Consider the following 20,603-nt stretch of genomic DNA (forward strand, 5'->3'; position numbering starts at 1 on the left):
TTGTAATCACAACAAATTTCCGTAAGGATCAATAAAGCAGTCTTAGTCTTAGTCTTAGTCTTAGATAGGTGGATATTTTGCACAAACCTAAAAGCGGCTTTTGCCCATTACGGGGGCCGCTAAAAAAATACAATACATCATTTATACAACTAATAGAGTGATTGGTTTTCTGTTAATAATCTGTGGGAAGCGTGGTCGAGAGGCCAAGTGCGCTTGAACTTGGCTTGGCTTGGCTTGGCTACCTAGAAGGGGGCTCGAGGTTCGACACCCTCTAACGCGCCTAAAGGCAGCACGGAAAACCAGCTCCTAGATACCCCCTCCCCCCCCACTGGTCATATGCACTTACTACGTGCCAATATAAACAAGTTTATTTATTTCTGTATGCTGTGTCGCTCCCTTTTGTTTTTATAGTTACTAATATTCTAATGTTTTGCTTCAAAATCTTCAAAAGTGAAAATAAATATGTCCTACCCGTATCTGAGTGTTAATCTAATAGTGCATGTTAAGTAGAGACTTAAAGACTGTTCAGTCATTTGTTTCCATGCCTGATTCTGGCAAACCATGCTACGCTCAAGCCTTTATAAGTCTAATGATACTATGGAAAAATGAGAACTTACATGTTTAGCCCTAACAAATAGGAATATAAACGTGCCTTTATCTTTGTGTCTTTCTGAGTATTTTATTAGGTTGTTTTTTTTCGTCGTTTTTGTTATAGTTCAGTCCTTTCAGTATTATCACTAATTTATTTTTCTGTCTAGTTCTGAAGTGTCTCTTTTATTAGATTGTTTTTGTTGTTGTTGTTTTTGTTGTTGTTGTTTTTGTTGTTGTTTTTGTTGTTGTTGTTTTTGTTGTTGTTGTTTTTGTTGTTGTTTTTGTTGTTATTTTTGTTGTTGTTGTTTTTGTTGTTGTTGTTTTTGTTGTTGTTTTTGTTGTTGTTTTTGTTGTTGTTGTTTTTGTCGTTGTTGTTTTTGTTGTTGTTTTTGTTTTTGTTGTTGTTGTTTTTGTTGTTGTTTTTGTTGTTGTTGTTTTTGTCGTTGTTTTTGTTGTTGTTTTTGTTGTTGTTTTGTTGTTGTTGTTTTTGTTGTTGTTTTTGTTGTTGTTGTTTTTGTTTTTGTTGTTGTTGTTTTTGTTGTTGTTTTTGTTGTTTTTGTTTTTGTTGTTGTTGTTTTTGTTGTTGTTTTTGTTGTTGTTGTTTTTGTTGTTGTTTTTGTTGTTTTTGTTGTTGTTTTTGTTGTTGTTTTTGTTGTTGTTTTTGTTGTTGTTGTTTTTGTTGTTGTTTTTGTTGTTGTTGTTTTTGGTGTTTTGTTGTTGTTGTTTTTGTTGTTGTTTTTGTTGTTTTTGTTGTTGTTTTTGTTGTTGTTGTTTTTGTTTCACATGGCTTTGCAGACCTAATTGCGACCTATATTTTAACATACGTTATACAGACAAAGCCGTAGTCCACCGAGTATCTTTTTAAGTTCTCTTTACATCTTCTGCTTCTCTCCTCTACGAAGGTTTTCTCTGCCTCTAACGTGAGAGCTCTCCGTCTCTTTCATAGTCCATCTTCTGCCAGCCACTTTACACTATGCCAGTGAGGACCGAATAGCGCCTGAGATGACTTTTATAACGCTTACCGGGGAGAGAGAGAGGGGATGTCGCTACCTGGTCTTGGCTGTAGGCGTAGCGGCGTGGGTGTGTCCGTGTGTTGTAGGTACCTCTTCTGGTACGACTATAATACTCCTCTTAACGATGTACTTTATTAGACGCACTAGATTTGCAAGTGCGCAACATTACTAATATACTAAAGTCTCCAATGACAACATTTATAATCACTAATGAACACACTGGTAGCAGACTTAACGTTTATTATATATAGGATAAATTACAGAAAATACTGGCGACTTCAGCCGTCACAAAATATACACCAATAAATACTGGCTGTCCATGCCATGTGGAATAAGTAATCACATCAATGAAATGTTCAAAATATAAATCCAAAGAAAACTCTCAAGTTAACATTAAATCAAATACATTAATATTCATTCATATTACAGACAGAGAAAATCGTACATCCACTCTCTGCTGGAGTTCTTCACTAACTAACTTTTACCCTTATTTCAGAGTCCTTTAACTTATTCACATAACTTCGTGCTTACCCGCACGGAATGTTACAATAGGTGACTGAGTGTCACTTCATGTCACAGAGGTTCTAAAACTGGACTGTGACATACGCCCCACACTCCAAAAAGATTTTTGACCAAAAATCTTTGACAAATATATTTTACATTAATACCACTGTACAAATATATATGAGCTTAGTCCAATATTCTATCAAGTGCTGTAAGTTCACTCCAATTGCTCATATCATCTTATATAATCTTAGTAATTATGTATAACATCATATAAATTACTGAGTCCAAAAAAAAATCATTTATATACTTAATTCACTGAGAGCAAAATCACTGAAATGTAACATTAATTGTAATGAAAAGTACCTCCATCAAGTGTTAACAAACTTTATGTATACATTTGTACTGAAAAAAATTTGTACAAACAATCACATGCTACTCAATATAAAAAAGGAAAAAATATACAAGTTATTCCACATCCAATGTTTTACTATAATTGTAGATGCACAACATTATCAATGTGTATCATTTGACACACTGAGTAAATTTACTCAAGATTATTACAGAAAAAAAAATTTCATATTTATTTACAACTGTGATGTGCTGTGTCAAAATATAATTCTAAGTTTTGCCATCATCAAGAAAAATAAAATAAAAAAAAATTTTCAGATACATGTCAATCCAGTTCAAGGTTGACCTTGCATAAGACTACTATAAATAGTCTGAGTGTAGTATTGAAGTACAATAGTAAACAAATTTCCATGTTTATAAACATTCATTGTAGTATTCAGGTATGTAAAAAATTTTAGACAATATTTACGTCTGTGAGTTGTTATGAAAAAAAAGATTCAGGTCAACAGTTCAAGTAGTTCACTGTTGTTTACATCTCATTGTTTACATTGCTGTGCACAATCAGTAATGAAATACAATATATACACACAAAATAAACACATCTGGCATTTGTCATATTACAAGTTGACAATAAAATACAATGAGTAGAAAATAGATGATCTGTTATTGATCATAAGCATAAATGTCATCATGACCCAAAAGAAAAGTGTAACAATAAAGTGTCATGACCTATTTGCAAAATGTGTAGAATGTTAATTTAACTAAGTTGACTACTACTGCTTGTTTCTAAGTGCTTTGTACTGGTTATTTATTCTATCAGAATGTCCTGGCTGATGTGTTTAATGTCATTATTTTCACTTGTTTCATTTTCATGTATTATGTATCTGGATAAAAAGTCAGCTATTACATTTTCATGTCCTGGAATGCTTTCTAAATCAAATTTGTAATCTTAGAGAATGAGTGTCCATCTGTTTATCCTGTCATTTTTTAGATCTTTTCTTTTTAGTGCCAGTAATGGTTTGTGATCACACTTAATGCTAAAAAATCTACCTAACAAGTAATTCTTGAGTTTTACAACTGACCATACAATGGCTAATAATTCTTTCTCAATCACTGAGTATTTTCTTTCTGTTTCAGACAGTGTTCTACTGATGTGTACTATTGGCTTAAAAAATGACTCCCTTTGCTGTAGTAGGCATGCCCCAATACCAGTGTTGGAGGCATCAGTGTATAGTGATAGTGTTGATGTTGGGTCAATACTGGCTAATTCTAGTTTCTCATTAAATTTATCTTTTAAGTTGCTTAATGCTAGTCTACTTTTTTCATCTATACAAATTGTGTTTCCATGCTTCTTTTTAGTAAATTCAACAAGGGGCTCAATTATCTGTGCATAATTTGGAATAAACTTTCTATAAAAGTTGCAAAGTCCTAATAATGATCTCATGTCTTTCTTAGTCCTAGGTTCTTTTATGTTTTTAATCTTTGTTAGGTTTGTTTCAGTGGGTGTAATTTTGTCATTGGTAATGCAATATCCTAAGAATTGGATTTCAGGCTTAGCTAGGTTTAATTTCTTGGGGGCTAATGTCATGTTGTGTGTTCTTAGTCTTGAAAATATTTGCTCTAGTACATAAATGTGTTCCTGTTGTGAGTTGGTGAAAACACAAATGTCATCTACATAAGACAATACCTTATTTATGCCTTCTAATAATTTTGACATGCATTTCTGAAATGTGGCTGTACTATTTATTAAGCCGAATGGCATGACATTCCAGACATAGATACCTTCTAGGCCTGGCATAGTGCATTTGAATGCTGTATATTCCTTAGAGTCAGGGTCCATTTTAATCTGCCAGAAGCCTCTGTTTAAGTCCATTGTTGTGAATAGGGATGATTTACTTAAAGTTGTAATTATGCTGTCAGTGTCTGGTAGGGGTTCTGGGTCTATGACTGTGCATTTATTTATTTCTCTAAAGTCACAGCAAATTCTTACTCCACTGTCTTTCTTTTTTACAATGACCATGGGTGATGCATATTTACATGTTTCTGATCTCTCTATCTTCCCATCTTTAATTAAGTTGGTCATTTCTGTTCTAACTAAGTCCTCATATGCTTTGGGGATACTATAGGCTTTTGTCTTAGTTGGTAGTGCTTTGTTGAGTTTTATTGTGTGTTCTATCAGATTGGTACATCCTAGCTTTTGTGTAATTACATCACTATATTTAACTGTCAAATTCTGTAACATATCATTTTCAATGTTTGGACTACTGTTGTGTGTGGTGTTTATGGTGCTTACTATATGTTCTTGTATATTGTGTTTGGTTTCTACATCAAGTTCAATTATGTCTGTGTCAGTTATTTGTCTCTTATCCAATTTAACAAGTTTGTCAATATTGAGTTTGCATTCTCTACCATCTTTATCAATGATGTACACTTTGTTATTAATTCTCTCTATAACTTTAAATGGTCCCTCATTCTTATCTTTACAGTGTTTGTTTTCTATCTTAACAAAAACTTGGTCACCTACATTTAGTGTTCTTAGTTTTCTATTTCTGTTTTTTATTTTCCTATGCCTTTCTAGATTTTTGTCCATGTTTATCTCTGCTAGTTTTATTCCTTGTCTAAGCTGTTGTTTGGTCTGAATTATCCAAGGATGGTACTGTTCTATGTTTTCTAAGTCTAACATGTTGTCAGCCCATAACTCTAACGGTCCTTTAGGTTTTCTGTTAAATACAAGCTCATAGGGGCTGAATTTGGTGGTTTCATGGATGCTAGTGTTGTAGGCAAATATAGCATAGCTAAGAGTCTGGTCCCAGGTACTCATTGAGTCTCTTTCTAGCTTATATATCATCTGTTTTACAGTTCTGTTCCATTTCTCTATTACCCCATTTCCCTGTGGTGAGTAGATAGTGCTATGGACTAGGCGGATGTTAGTCATTTCTGCAAATGCTTGGTTAAGGTGGGACTTAAAATTTGATGCATTGTCTGACAGTAACTTATTAGGGAATCCAAATTTAAGAAAAAGTGTTTTCAAGCAATTACATATGTCAATAGCCTTTATATCTTTTAGAGGAAATGCCTCTGCCCACCTAGTGGACATGTCAATGATACCCAAAATATATTTATTCCCTTTACTGCTGGTTGTTAGGGGTCCCATTATGTCCATGGCAATTTTGTCCCAAAAATAGTGAGATTTATCTGATTTCTCTAATGGGGCTCTAGTTACTGTTTTTTGTTTGGCACATTCTGTGCAACTGTTTACATAGTTCTTAATGTCCTTTCCCATCTTTGGCCAGAAGAATTTGTTGGCTATCTTAGCATATACTTTCTTTTTTCCTAAGTGTCCTGCTGTGGGGTCATCATGTGCCATATTTAATATTTTAGCTCTTAAAGTTTTAGGGATCAGGATTTGAAGTCTAGTACAGTTTTCTTTCCTGTTATATCTAATGGCTAAGTTGTTTATTTCTATATGGTGGTTATTTAAATTTATCTTGTTATAATCTTTGCTTAAGAGGTCTTGTATTGTGGTGTCATTTTTCTGCATAGCTATTAGTTCCTCCCTAGTTATGCCTATTTCATTGAGTAATACAGTGGGGCATTCTATTTCTGGTGTTATTTTTTTATGTGATCTGGTTTGAGCTAATAGTGCCTCATGTTTAAATAGGGGATATTTTTGTCTATCTTCCGCCCATTGCATAACTTCTTCTAGTGTTGGATCTTTTACACCATCTACATTGCCTATTATTAGATCTTGTGCTGGGGTGTCCATGACTATGGCTTCTAGTTCTCCTGTAATCCAGGGTGATTCTATTAGGACTTTAGCGGTCTTGCAAATATCGAATTTTTGTATATTTGCATAGGTGACTTTTACTGTATCTTCTAGATACTGTCCTGGTTCGACTAAAGAGGCTTTAACTATTATTGCCGTGGCTCCACTGTCGCGAATTGATCCTACTTCTTTAGAATTAACATAGGATGGAAAGACTTTTATTTTGGACTTATTTGCTTGCATGTAGGCTACATTTTCCTCTCTATGGGTGTTGGTGTTATTGCCACTGTTGTTTCTATTGTTTCCTCTATTGTAGTTGTTTGGGTGGTTGTTGGTGTGGTAGTTTACAACATATGTAATAACATGTTATATGTCCGTGAATTGGCGTTCTGAATCTTTATTCTGTCGTTATATGTGTCGTTACGATATTGCCAAGGCCTTGGGTACATTTAGTAATTAGCATTGAAGTACGCATACGTATATTAGAGAAGAAAAAAGAGTCTTGACAGAGACAAAGTGCTCAGTAAACACAACACATTAAAATCTATAAGGCTGTGGAAGTGATTTTTTAAATAAGTCAATAACACTTACAACAATAATTATTTAACTATCGAAATCTTATTGTTTGATTATAATATAGAAAATAATTTTTTGAAATGCATTGGATATAGTTAAAAAAGAATATTTTGAAAAATTCATTTTTTTTTAAATCCAGGACATCAAAAGATTTGAACCGTGAAGCTGGTCGACATTTAACGTCTTCTTCTGACACCAGAGATGATCAAGGGAACGAGCCTGGATTTCAGAGTACCTTAAAATGTTTTTAAAAACACTATAATTTCACAAATCAACAAGTAAAACTTTTCTAATTTCAAATAAAATAAATAATTATATAATTTTGTATATTTTATCCATAAGCTAAATTATATTTGATGCCCAAAATGTATAATTGTGGCCACTCTTGTACGTGTGAATTTTGAAATGTCGCCAGTAGATTTACATATTAACTATAGAATAATAAAACAGAAACTTTTTTTTTAATTGTCTATGAAAGATCAAAGCTCAATGTTTATTATATTTTCTCATTATACATTAAAGTCTATCATCGAACGATAAAGGCGCCAGCTTACTAAAGATCTTTTCTTACTACTAAATGTGTATAAATTACTGCTATAAACCGATTGGCTACCTATCTAAGGAGCTCGAGTTTGAATCCCAGCTTAATCTGAGTTGTGTTTGTTGAACGTTTTGTTTGTTGAACGCCTAAGTGCAGCACGGAAACCCTCTCTCAGTTAATCCTCTTATCTTTTTATCTTATCTATCTTATATAATAGAGACGTTACTTCAAAAAAAAAAAAGAAGATGATTACGTCCTGCGCGTCATGCATCTAGTCATGCATCTAGTCATGCATGTTAACCAAAGACGTACATTCTGCCCAGTCAAAGGTTTTCCTGATAGAATGTATTGAATTCTTTAACGTTTTAGTTTCTCCTTAAGAATATTTTATTTTTTCATATGCATTATATTTTTTTTTAATTGTTATGACGGATAGAAAATGTGTGAACATATTTAATTGTCTAAATTTGATGAACTATCTAATTAAAACAAAAGAAAAACTTACAGATGTGACGAACTTATTGACCACAATCCAACTCCGTGGCAAAAGGCTGGTATTCAATGTCAAAAAGTTTTCGAGCAATGATGCCAAATTTTTGGCCACAATGATTTTCCACTGATCCCAGAATGCAACTTCTCAGTTGATCTAAGTGCCTGTGAGGAAACGTTAGTTTGATTCAAACAATCCTACTACTCAATATACAATAACACAAAAAGAGTTATGTTTTGACACAAACTCATAAGCGGCCTGATAGGTCCATTCCATGCTGTTTGCTAAATGAATGAAGTTTAATAGAAAAAAATAATGCTTATATTTTCAGGACTAATATTAGAAGGCATGAGTTATAAACTATCAAAAAACTCTATTTATTTCCCTACATTTTAAAATTAAAATTATTTTTTTTCCGCCCTCTTCACACAAATGTTGGTCCACTTCTGTAAAGGTATTTTAGCGAAACGATTTTTTTTAATGTTCAACTTGAAAGAAATTCAACTTACAAACAGATATTGAATGACTCCATTTTTTCCTCACTAGACATAGCCACCAGAAACTGTTTCTGGAAAGTCTGCTCACACTTCTTCATTTCTTCTTTGGCTGACAAGAAAGTCGTTTGATCATCGACACATGGAGAGTCTTTGATAGAATCTAGCTCTGATGAGGAAAATATTAACTCTCTTAGACTTCATGTTAAAATATGAGGACATTTTTGTTTGTACACTACCACACAAATATTTATGGAATTCTTTTTCGGAGGTCGGGGGGGGGGGGCGCAGGGTTAGGCCTAAACCCTTGTACAAGAAAGAACTCTCGTCGCCAAAAAAAAAATTAAAATGTAAAATTACTTTTCTAGTTATGGAGTTTGACAAGTAAGAAAACATCAAGTCTCAAATGTCGTAACTCTTTTTAAATATCATATACCAAACTCCAAAGATTAGCTGACTTAAGCTGGAAAAAAAATTAATTAAACTTAATGTCAACTCAAAGTTTGGAATGTGTGTTAGGACTTACTTACTTAGGCTTAGGTCCTCACGCGCCGTTCGGCTCCTTGGGCGACAAGCTGTCTCCAGAAAGATCTGTCATTGGCAATGTCAGAAGTCTTCTCCCACCTGATGACCACTGTTCTGAGGTCCTCCGTGAAGGTGTGGCGCCAAGTAATACGAAGACGTCCCTGTTTGCGCTTTCCTGGTATAGCCTTCCACTTTATAGCAACACTTGGTATGTGTAATTCATTTTGTCGTAGAATATATCTCGCAAACCTCATGCAACGCTCTGTCACAACCTCACTAAGTGTTCGACTTCCAGTTCCTCACTTGAGACCCGAGCTCTGTAACTGACTCCCAAAATCCGTGTCAGCCATTTTTGTTGAGCCTCATTTAGTCTTTTCTCAATTTTGACAGATGACTTCCATGTCTCACATGCATATATTGCAGTTGGGATGACGATAGTGTTGAGAAGGTGTATTGGCTTGGTTTGTCTAGATAGGCTGCAGCCTTTGGAAAATGCTCCCTGCCTTTCCTATTCGGCACGCTACATCATGGTAGGCATTCCCATCATTTGTTATGATGCTTCCAAGGTACGCAAATTTGTCCAGCTCTTCAAGCTTCACGTCTGACGGGAACATTCTTTGCCTTATATCCCACTCGCATGATTTTAGTCTTATCCAGGTTTATGCGGAGGCCAATTTTGGGTGCCTCTCTATCTAGGCTCTCTGTCATTTCTTGTATGCATTTATTTGTAGCCCCGAGTAGTGCAACGTCATTAGCAAAGTCCAAGTCCGTCATTCGGATTTGTTCACGCCATGGAATACCAAAGGCAGTCTGGTTCATTGTTCTCCTCATTATGTAGTTGATGGCCTGGAGGAAAATGAAGGGAGATAAGATGCACCCCTGTCTCACACTTGTCTCGATGGTAAAAAAAACTCTGTTGCTCCTTCTTCTGTTTTTATGCAGCAACTAGACTGTCAGTATACGTGTCGTAGAATCTGGACGAATTTTTCTGGGATGCCGTATTCTCTAACTCTTTTCCATAGTTATTCTCGGTGGACACTATCAAACGCTTTCTTGAAGTCTACAAAACTGATCGTTAGCCGTTGTTGGTATTCAAGACTTTGTTCTATGATATCTCGTGGAAGGAAGATCTGCTCTGTACATGATCTGCGTCTTTGGAAACCAGCTTGTTCTTCTCTGAGCCTTTCATCTACACACTGTTGAAGCCGTCTCAACAAAACAGTGCTGAAAACTTTGTCCGGGACAGAGAGGAGAGTAATACCCCTCCAGTTATTGCAGTCTGCTAAGTTGTTGTTTTTTGGAAGCTTTACAACTACTCAATTTTGCAAGTCTTCGGGGACTTTTGAAGTTCGCCAAAAGAGATTTAAGAGATCAGTCATTCTGTTAACAATGCACTGTCCCCCGATATTTTAGCATTTCTGCTAAAACCATGGCTAGCCCTGTTGCTTTGTTATTCTTTAGCACTGCAATGGCCTCGGTAACCTCCTCAGCAGTTATTGGGTCTGTCTTGACCTTGAGATCATTGTCCGGAGAGAGGTCCTTGAATGTGTAAGTCAGGTCTGGCGACAGTTGGTTAAGGGTCTCTTTAAAGTGCTCTACCCATCTTGCAACCTGTTCTTCTTTCGTTAACAAAGTTTTGCCTTGCTTGTCTTTTATCGGTGCTCTATGTCCAGTCTTTGCTCCAGTGAGATCTCGGACAATACGATGCAGAGTCTTTGTGTCATTTCTGCTTGTGCCTCTTGACTCTTCTGCTCAATCCAGTCCCGTTTATCTCGCCGACAGCTTCTCTTTACTTTCAGATCTGCTTCCCTATAGGTTTCTTCCGCTAGGCTGCAATCCTGAGTGTTAGGAACTATGATAAAACAACCAAACAACAACAAGCGAAGTCTGTTCTGAATATATGTGTGACATTGTTGTGAAAATCTTTGTCATTACAGCTCGTCTTATTCGACTCAATAAAACAACGATATTTAGCTGAGGAAGAAATGTCTCGTTTGAAGACCACATTTTTTTTCACAAAACGTATCCTACAAGAAGCAGTGCAATGTATAAGAAAGCCAGTTCTACTGATGAAACCAGAAAAATGGTGAACCACGTTCTGCAAAGATATGATCGATTTCTTTCAACCTTCAAAATCCTTGATTAAAACAGTAGTGGATATTGCGATATGGCGTAAAGTTGTGCAAGGGTCAGCAGTAGTGCCACAAGAAACTCAATTTTTAGGGAAAGTAAATTCTTTCTAAGGACTTCCAGTCTTATCTTTTCGAAAATCATTTTTTTTTATTTTATTAAATTATTATAGAGGTCAAGCAGCCCTCCCCTGAGATCCGATTTCCTAGCTACACCACTGGTTTAATATGCAACAAATATGTGTAGACAGTCATAATGTGGTCTGGAATCGACAAACTTAATGTGTGTGTATATATACACAGGCGCCTTTTTATATGTGGGTAAAAAATTATTACTTTTCTTGTATTTATAAACAGTTAAAAGTTGTGGAAGCCATCACTGAGTACCTGCATATATTTTTTTTAAAGTACTGGATGACAGATGAAAGATGACAGATGAAAGATGACAGATGAAAGATGACAGATGAAAGATGACAGATGAAAGATGGCTTTCCAAAACACTCACGATTCCGAAAGACAACCTGCACACATTAAACCACTGTTACATCAGATCTGAACGAAGTGGTCGTCTCCTTTCCATTAGGACTAAAAGAGAAAGACTTAAAAACTCCTTCATCCCACTTTCGGTCAAAGTGTTACAAGATCATCTGTCGTCATCGAGAAGTACATAGAAGTCTAATTCATAAAGCACTGGTGGTGAATGTGTATGCGTTTCGTGTGTGAATGTTGTTAGAATTTTTCATTTATATTGTTATTGTACAGTAGTTACGTCGAGGTTGTCAATTGTAATGTTAAAATGAATTTCATATGTTCGGATCAATAAAAATTATTTTATCTTATCTTATTTATATATATTTGACTATATATATATATACGTAAGATTTAATTGTGATCAAACCTTCTTTGCCCTCTGCCGAACAAAAAAAGTCTATCGTCTGAATTCCTCCATGAAGCATGTTGGACAAAGTTAAATCTTCGCAGTCATCTTTGTTGTCGTTATAACACTTTTGTAGTTCACCGTTCTTCCTGGAGAAAAAATTTTCATAAACATGTAAGTTTTCTGAAGAATTTATCAATATTTAGTGTAACATTTTTTTCTTTTTTTGTTTCATGGCACAACATGTGACTTTGCCTGTGTCAAAGATAATAGCAGGGCGGGTCTTAAGCATTGGTAAACTAGTCAGCTGCCAATGAAAACAATTTTGTTTCGACATTAAATGGCGAAACTTGGCCCAATGTAATGTTAGAGTCACTAGCCTGACTAGATTTTATATAGAATGTGTACTTTTATTTTTTCGTTATTAATTTTTTTATTTTTCTATTTTGTCCCTGTGGTCATGGCCACATTTTTATATGCTTGCGAGTCTTGGACTTTGAAATGACAGACATATAGAGTGAGTTTGCATTTTTCTTGTATTGGCCTCCATGGGATGAGCAATAGATTCTGTGGGAGAACAGGTCCTGCAAACCTCATGCGAGTCACAACCTCATTAAATGATCTAGTGCCCGTTCGACATAATATTTCTTTCTTTGTGAGTCCGATCGCTGTGACTTTTTAAATCCGTTCTACTGAGCCTTATCTATGAGAATGTAGCTTTTATAACAATTTGTTCTGTTTTATTTCATAGGGATTTTTGTTTTGTTAAGTTAAACTTTTTAATTTATAGTTACAGAAAAAGAAGATAAAGTCATATAAAGCATTAAAATCTAAAACTAAGAATAGTTTCTATAGATCTATGTGGCGGGAATGAAAAGATAATGGTTTAGAGAGATTTTGAAAGAAACTAACATCAAGTGACAATGCCTAGGACGCCATATTAAAACATATTGAACATATGAAACAGTCCATAGAAAAGTTGGAAATGCAGTATTTCCCTTGTCTCGCGCCAAAACGGCGAGGCCAAAACAGCAGCGCCAAAACGGCAGCGCTAAAACGTCACGTACCGCCCAGCTGGGATCTACATATTTTGCAAGCATAACCATTGCCCGCAGGCGGTAGATTTAGATTTTCTTTTCTGTGCTACTATGAACTGCATTTAGTTTAAAGAGTGATATAGGTCTGCGAGAGCCAATTATCACCTTAAATATACACTGCCCAGGCTGGAAGCAATACAGTAATTAGCCCATATTAAACATATTAAGCATATTAAAGGCCAACTAAATGGAATAAAAAAATAAAACATTTATTGTGCTTCAAAGCTTAGTAATATGATTCTGCATAACTAAAAAGTTAAAAAAAAAACTATATTTTTTATTGAATGACTATCTGCATGTCTGTATTTGTAAATTTGTAACACTATATGCATTAAATATTGAGCTACTTATAGATTACTTTTCCTTTAAGAAAATATGCATACAAAAAAATGATTACGATAAAAAAGGGGAATTTAAATTTAGAAAAAAAAAATAAACGACAGTCTTACTGGCATAGCTGTTTGTATTGTTCTTTATCATGCAAAGGACCAAAGCTGGATGTTTCCATTTTCGAAAGTAAAGCAGAACACTGTAACAACCCGGTGCATTGCTCGTCTCTCTTGGCTACATTCGCTGCGTCTGTATATTTGTAAATAATCATAAAACATATATTTCTGTGGGAGTCTTAAACTAGATCACATTTGAAACATAAAGGAACTTTGAAAAAAAAACACCTAATTTTATGTAATGAAATACTATTAACAATATTCAATTTTTTTTCAGAAGTATCGACAAATTAAATCGAAGAACTAGTCTCGATGTCGCAAAATGATATTTGAAAAATAAAACTAAGGAATGAATGTCGTTTGCTTTCTCTCTGTCTTTGGGTTTCATTTTCTGCTTCCGGGTGGGCAACTAACACCAGGCAATAATGCTTGTATAATGTAACTGTATATCAAGAAATCAAGACACGAAATTTAAATGTACAATAAACGTATACAGTATAAACATTAGTAGTTTGTTGGATTACATTCCCAATTAACGATTTATAGTGGCTGTGAGGCACTGGCGGATCCAGGGGGGGGGGCGGTAGGGGCGATCGCCCCCCCCACTCGGCCGACCCCCCCCCGAAGGGGGGGGCGGACGAACTTTAGTATAGCATTCACACAATTTCTATACGAATTTATTACTTATGTTAAAAATATATACTAATTATTTATATTTCAACCTATTTTTAGATTATTTCGCCCCCCCCTCTAGTATGTTGGCCGATTTGGTGGGGTCGGGAGGGGGCGATGGTATCAATCCCGCCCCCCCCTTAAATTTCGAGTGGGGGGCGGTCCAATTTATTGGTAGAAATCACAACCTGCTAACAAAATCAATTAAATATCTATATCCTTGTAACTTGTTATTGATATTTTAACCGATCTTTATATTATGTCGTTCCCTGTTTGCTGATTGGTGGGGGGAGGGGACGAATACCTCTTCTGCCCTTCCCACCTAAATCCTTTGAGTGGGGGGGGGCGGTCCGTTTTTATTGAGAAATCATAGTTTGTGAACAAAATTAGTTGAATTAATATATAAATTTTATATTATGTCGCTCCCTTTCTGGTATTTTGGCCGATTCGGTGGGGTGAGGGGGGGGGGGGGGCGATTGCATGTACTGCCCTCCCCACTCTAGCCCTCTGAGTGCTGGGGGGGGGCGGTCCTATTTTTGTGGAGAATCATTGTTTGTGAATAAAATTAGTTGAATATCTATATAATATAAACTACGTATTGATATGTGACCCATTGTAAATATGTCGTACCACACTCTAATCTCAAATTGTATCATTAGAAAATTTAAATGAAAAAGGGTTGTACCAGGTGGGAGGGGTGATACATGCAATCGCATTTCCCCCATCGGACAAATCAATACTTTTTCTTTTTGTATTATAGTTAAGAAATTACAAAATTAGAAAATCTGTCAATAATATAATTTATATATACAATAAATTAAATTCTTATATCGAGTCGCCCCATACCTATTCTTTAATGCCAAATGCAATCTTTAGCAGAAATTAGTAAAGGAGCGAGGATTAATCGTTTTCACTCTACCGCCATTCCCATTTCCAGACAGAGTTTTTGTAATTTCACATGAAGTTATCATAAGTATTTTAAGAAAGACTTTGCATTGGAAAAGTTAGAATTCAAACGAAATTTTTCAGTATAAGAGTCATGATTGAGATGAGTTCTAAACCGAAAAAAATACATTTATAGTCGCCTTTTCCCAACCTTTACTCAATCTGATATTTTTCTAGCTAAATAAATTTGGGACTATAACTCACAATTTATGCTAGAGTTTACGTGAATACTATTTATCGAATAAGTTTTTTTTCGGCGGCGATCCTCAAAGCAAAAATCTAAATACGTGGGGTATCCTATCTTTTCAAGGAACAAATCGGTTTTATTTGCAATGTATTATGGGTCTATAAATTCAAATTAGAATATTTTTCAAGTACAACATTATTCGAAAGGTCGTTTTAATAGTATGAATAATGAGCTTTAGGTCAGGAGAATGCGTTTCTGCAGTGAAGAATGCAAGAAAACGCTTTTGGTGTCGGGGCTTCGCCCCGAACACCATTTATGAGTAATGAGTTGTAGATGTCAGGAGAATACGTTTCTGCAGAGAAGAATGCAAGAAACGCTTTTGGCGTCAAGGCTTCGCCCCGAACTTCATTTATGGGTAATGAGCTGTAGATGTCAGGAGAATGCGTATCTGCAGTCAAAAAAGCAAGAAAACGCTTATGGCGTCGGGGCTTCACCCCGAACTCCATTGATGAATAATGAGCTGTACTTGTCAGGAGAATGCGTTTCTGCAGTGAAAAAAGCAAGAAAACGCTTATGGCGTCGGGGCTTCGCCCTGAACTCCATTGATGAATAATGAGCTGTACTTGTCAGGAGAATGCGTTTCTGCAGTGAAAAAAGCAAGAAAACGCTTATGGCGTCGGGGCGAACTTCACCAGAGAACCTTATAGCGCTGCCCCAGTTGTTTTGGTTTTCGCCGAAGGTTGAGAAATGCTGCTTTTTTTATTCTCATATATACATATATATGTGTGTGCGTGTGTGTGTGTGTGTGTGTGCGCGCGCGCTGTATGCACGTTTATGCGTATTGTTAGGGTTTACTGGGCGTTAGGGTTAGGGTTTGGAAAAAAATCGCCCCCCCCACTCCAAAGTTCTGGATCCGCTAGTGCTGTGAGGTAAAGCCTAACCAGGGGTGGGGGCCAGGTTCGAATCTTGGTGAAGACTAAGATTTTTTGAGTATCCTTAGGACTCCTTCTAGTCCACTTAACTCTAAAGGGTACCTGACATTAATAGGGGAAAAGTACAAGAGGCTGGTCATTGTGTGTGTGCTTGATCTGAAATCGGAACTTACTGTCTTATTTTAAAATATGTATAAAGTATATGTGTATTATATAAATATATTCATACTAGTCAGATATATTTGCGTATCATTGTAGTCACTATAGTCACTGATATAATATATTAGAAACAATTAAATAAAATAATAATGTTATAAGTAAAGCGAAAACGTGAGTATAAAAAAAAAAAAAAATATTATGAATAGAGCGACAAAAAACTAATCGACCTAAATACAATTTTTTAATCAAAATATTTGCATGTATGTATATTTAGATGACAGACGCGCGATATATAAAAAACGGAGCTATTGGGCAAAGTTGGAACTAATTCAACAAATGTATGTTAAATTGCTTTAGAAACACACAGTTGAAGATTAATTTGATTAACATATGACATGAATCGAATCCATTTTATATTTTTATGTGTTAAAGTATTAAAGAAAAGTAGGGCTATAATCTTAGAATAAGATATAGAACTAGATTTAGGCTTGACGAGATGTTCTTTCATATAAATTGCAAATGAAAGCTGTGTATATATTGTCAATAAAAGTTATGTTTATATCTGTATAAAAAGAAGTTTGTTCAATGTAGAATCAATTTGGAAAGCTTTTCCAGATCTTCAAGGAATTCGAGGGACTCGACAATTTCAAAACAATAATTCATGTTGAACTTGTCTTCCAGCAAGACCTCAACTTTTGTTTAAAATTCTGGGTTCTCTACTAGACTCGAGCGTGCGTTCATAGGATCTGCTTTCATCTTTATAGGCACTAAAGATTCTAATTAGATTTTTAATACTTTTATTTAAATCTATAAGCCTTAACATGTTTATTGTAGATCTAAGACTTTGTGGTTGAAACAGCCGTCAATGTTATCAGACAACATATTATAAGGTGTTTATTTTTTAAATACTATTTAAGTATTTAATTGGACTGAAATTATGAATTATTACCTTTATATCGTGTCATATGTATTTATATTGTTATGACTTTGCCATGCGCACTGCCATCCAAGATAGTGCAGAAAGAAGTTGCGCACTATCAGTGACCAGACAAATCGGATGTTGACATTAGGAGAGAGACGTTTTCCGCCTAAGTCTAGAGCCAATATGGATATGCTGTACTCAAGGCAGATGCCCTTTGTGTTTGTCATGTCTCCATGTAAATAAACGTCTATGTCTCGTTGAGTTGCCTCCCTTCAGTTATTACAATATGTATTTTTTGATTCATATTTGTAATTTGTCATGTCATTGTATAAATATCATTGAATTAAATGTGAAGTTTAATAGTAAATCATCATACACATCGTTGATTCATTTATGTACAACAAGGTGTGTGTGGTGTGTCTGTTAGGCTTAACTTCGAGGACTGATATAATTATCTAGCAAAAATAAAATATAATTAAATTTAATACACGCACATATTGCAATTAAAGTTACTTTATCACCTAGACAATTTAATATCTATTAATAAAAATCAAAGTCCTGACAAGCTTATAGCACCACGTATGGCAATGGTTCAATAATACTACACATTAAAATAGTGTGTTCAGTGATTGGTTGTTTGTAGATTGGTTTGTTAAAAAGGAATATGTTAAATATCAAAAGCTTATTGTATTACTGTCAGTTTTGCCCAACATCGGAATAATTACAGTTTTATCGGAATAAATCAATGTCTTTTTTTAAAGACATCAGAGTTCAGATCATGAAAAAAAGAATAAATTATATTAATCAAATTTCATAACAAAGCATACCTCGTAGGTTTAAGAGCCTTTTTCATAATTTTAAATAAAGCTTTGTTGTTTTTTTTTCATTTTTATTTTAATTCAGAAACTCAACAGAAACGTAAAATTTAGAGAAAATTAACTATTGCCAGTTCTAATCGAATAAATGAAAATCAACTTCTATGGACCCTGGAGGAACTCTCTGGGTATGTTATGGAATGAAAATGTTCACTGTTCACTGTGGGGACGAGCGAAAGCTGTCCTTGTGGAGCAAGGCGTAGTGCCTCATAGCTACCATACATGTCGAGTGACTGCACAGGCAAGTCCCCCCTTAGCTCGCGGAGCTGGGGACACTCGTACAAGACATGCCACACTGTTTAAACGCTCTCTCCACAGTGACGGCATCGGGTTCGTGCGGAACCGGGCAAAGTATGCCCCAATAGGACAGTGTTCCGTTCTGCACTGCGCAATAATTGACAGCTCTGACCTCCTCAGTCGCCACCATGGATGGTCGCGATCTGGGTGACGCATGAGCTGCCAGACACCACGTGCTCTGTCGGATTCCTCACAGGACTTTAACAATTTCTCATGTGAAGCATTACCAGAAAATGCTGAACATGTCCTCAAAGCTTCATACTATATCAAGAGGCCCGAAGAAGACTTACGCCCCAAAACCCTCCTATAAAAGAAAAACTATGCAGAGAACTGCCTGATCTGGAAACCACTGCTCAGTTCATCTCAGATAAAGGATTACTGATCTGAGCCCTCCGACATGTAAAATGAGAACGAAGAAGAAGTTCACTGTACAGAATGATTGACAAAAATGCTTACCAGAAATAGTTAGTACTGTAGATATACAACACAGCAGTAGAAGACGATGCATTTTGTTTTTCAAGCAACACACCAAAAATACACAGCTAGAGCTTGAAGTTGAAGCCAAGGTTTGCCTCCCGTGTTAGTTAATTACATTATATAAAGAGTTTGCTAATTCAATTGTGTAATTAATTGAAAAATAGGATTAAAAGATTTGTTCATACTGAAACAAAAGAAAGGGGGGAAAAAACAACAAAAGAATAACAGAAAAGAGAACAAAGTCTAACACAAGAGGACAAAAATGAGGACAAAGTCTAACACAAGGCAACAGAAAGGAGGACAAAGTCTAACACAAGGCAACAGAGAGGAGGACAAAGTCTAACACAAGGCAACAGAGAGGAGGACAAAGTCTAACACAAGGCAACAGAGAGGAGGACAAAGTCTAACACAAGGCAACAGAGAGGAGGATAAAGTCTAACACAAGGCAACAGAGAGGAGGACAAAGTCTAACACAAGGCAACAGAGATGAGGACAAAGTCTAACACAAGGCAACAGAGAGGAGGACAAAGTCTAACACAAGGCAACAGAGAGGAGGACAAAGTCTAACACAAGGCAACAGAGAGGAGGACAAAGTCTAACACAAGGCAACAGAGAGGAGGACAAAGTCTAACACAAGGCAACAGAGAGGAGGACAAAGTCTAACACAAGGCAACAGAGAGGAGGACAAAGTCTAACACAAGGCAACAGAGAGGAGGACAAAGTCTAACACAAGGCAACAGAGAGGAGGTCAAAGTCTAACACAAGGCAACAGAGAGGAGGACAAAGTCTAACACAAAAGGAGAGAAAATTAGATAACGTTTAACACAAGAGAACAGAAAGGAGGACAAAGTCTATCACAAGGCAACAGAAAGGAGGACACAGTCTATCACAAGGCAACAGAGAGGAGGACAAAGTCTAACACAAGGCAACAGAGAAGAGGACAAAGTCTAACACAAGGCAACAGAGAGGAGGACAAAGTCTAACACAAGGCAACAGAGAGGAGGACAAAGTCTAACACAAGGCAACAGAGAGGAGGACAAAGTCTAACACAAGGCAACAGAGAAGAGGACAAAGTCTAACGCAGGGCAACAGAGAGGAGGACAAAGTCTAACACAAAAGGAGAGAAAATTACACAGTCTATCACAAGGCAACAGAGAGGAGGACAAAGTCTAACACAAGGCAACAGAGAAGAGGACAAAGTCTAACACAAGGCAACAGAGAGGAGGACAAAGTCTAACACAAGGCAACAGAGAGGAGGACAAAGTCTAACACAAGGCAACAGAGAGGAGGACAAAGTCTAACACAAGGCAACAGAGAAGAGGACAAAGTCTAACGCAGGGCAACAGAGAGGAGGACAAAGTCTAACACAAAAGGAGAGAAAATTAGATAACGTTTAACACAAGAGAACAGAAAGGAGGACAAAGTCTATCACAAGGCAACAGAAAGGAGGACACAGTCTATCACAAGGCAACAGAAAGGAGGACAAAGTCTATCACAAGGCAACAGAAAGGAGGAAAAGTTTTTCACAAGGCAACAGAAAGGAGGACAGAGTCTATCACAAGGAAACAGAAAGGAGGACAAATTCTAACACAAGAGCACTGAAAGAAATACAAAGTCTAACACAAGAGGACGGCAAACAGGACAAAGTGTAAGCAATAGAAGAAGAAAGGAGGACAGAGTCTAACACAAGAGGACAGAAAGGAGGACAAAGTCTAACACGAGAGGACAGAAAGGAGG

At 36.1% G+C, this 20,603-nt stretch overlaps 1 protein-coding gene across 1 annotated transcript; it reads right to left on the reverse strand.

Moving 5' to 3' along the window:
* Nucleotides 1-6,871: 6,871 nt before the first annotated feature.
* On the reverse strand, nucleotides 6,872-18,962 carry LOC106076778 (uncharacterized). The gene is made up of 6 exons (XM_056039954.1): nucleotides 18,846-18,962; nucleotides 13,404-13,533; nucleotides 11,879-12,006; nucleotides 8,342-8,495; nucleotides 7,848-7,996; nucleotides 6,872-7,036 (listed from the first exon to the last, which is right to left on the reverse strand). The coding sequence occupies exons 1-5, from the start codon at nucleotides 18,895-18,897 to the stop codon at nucleotides 7,861-7,863; spliced, it is 600 nt and encodes a 199-aa protein (XP_055895929.1). The 5' UTR covers nucleotides 18,898-18,962; the 3' UTR covers nucleotides 6,872-7,036; nucleotides 7,848-7,860.
* Nucleotides 18,963-20,603: the final 1,641 nt, after the last annotated feature.

Source organism: Biomphalaria glabrata, chromosome 9, assembly GCF_947242115.1.
Source record: "Biomphalaria glabrata chromosome 9, xgBioGlab47.1, whole genome shotgun sequence".
NCBI lineage: Eukaryota > Metazoa > Mollusca > Gastropoda > Planorbidae > Biomphalaria > Biomphalaria glabrata.

Bases quoted from the DNA above. Each gene is read 5' to 3' on its own strand.
- LOC106076778 (XM_056039954.1), bottom strand. From the start codon at position 18,897: ATGCATCGTCTTCTACTGCTGTGTTGTATATCTACAGTACTAACTATT. The intron at 8,496-11,878 runs GTTTGATCACAA...TTTCCTCATCAG, and splicing joins TTCGGCAGAGGGCAAAGAAG to AGCTAGATTCTATCAAAGAC. The intron at 7,997-8,341 runs GTAAGTTGAATT...GTTTCCTCACAG, and splicing joins GAGTCATTCAATATCTGTTT to GCACTTAGATCAACTGAGAA.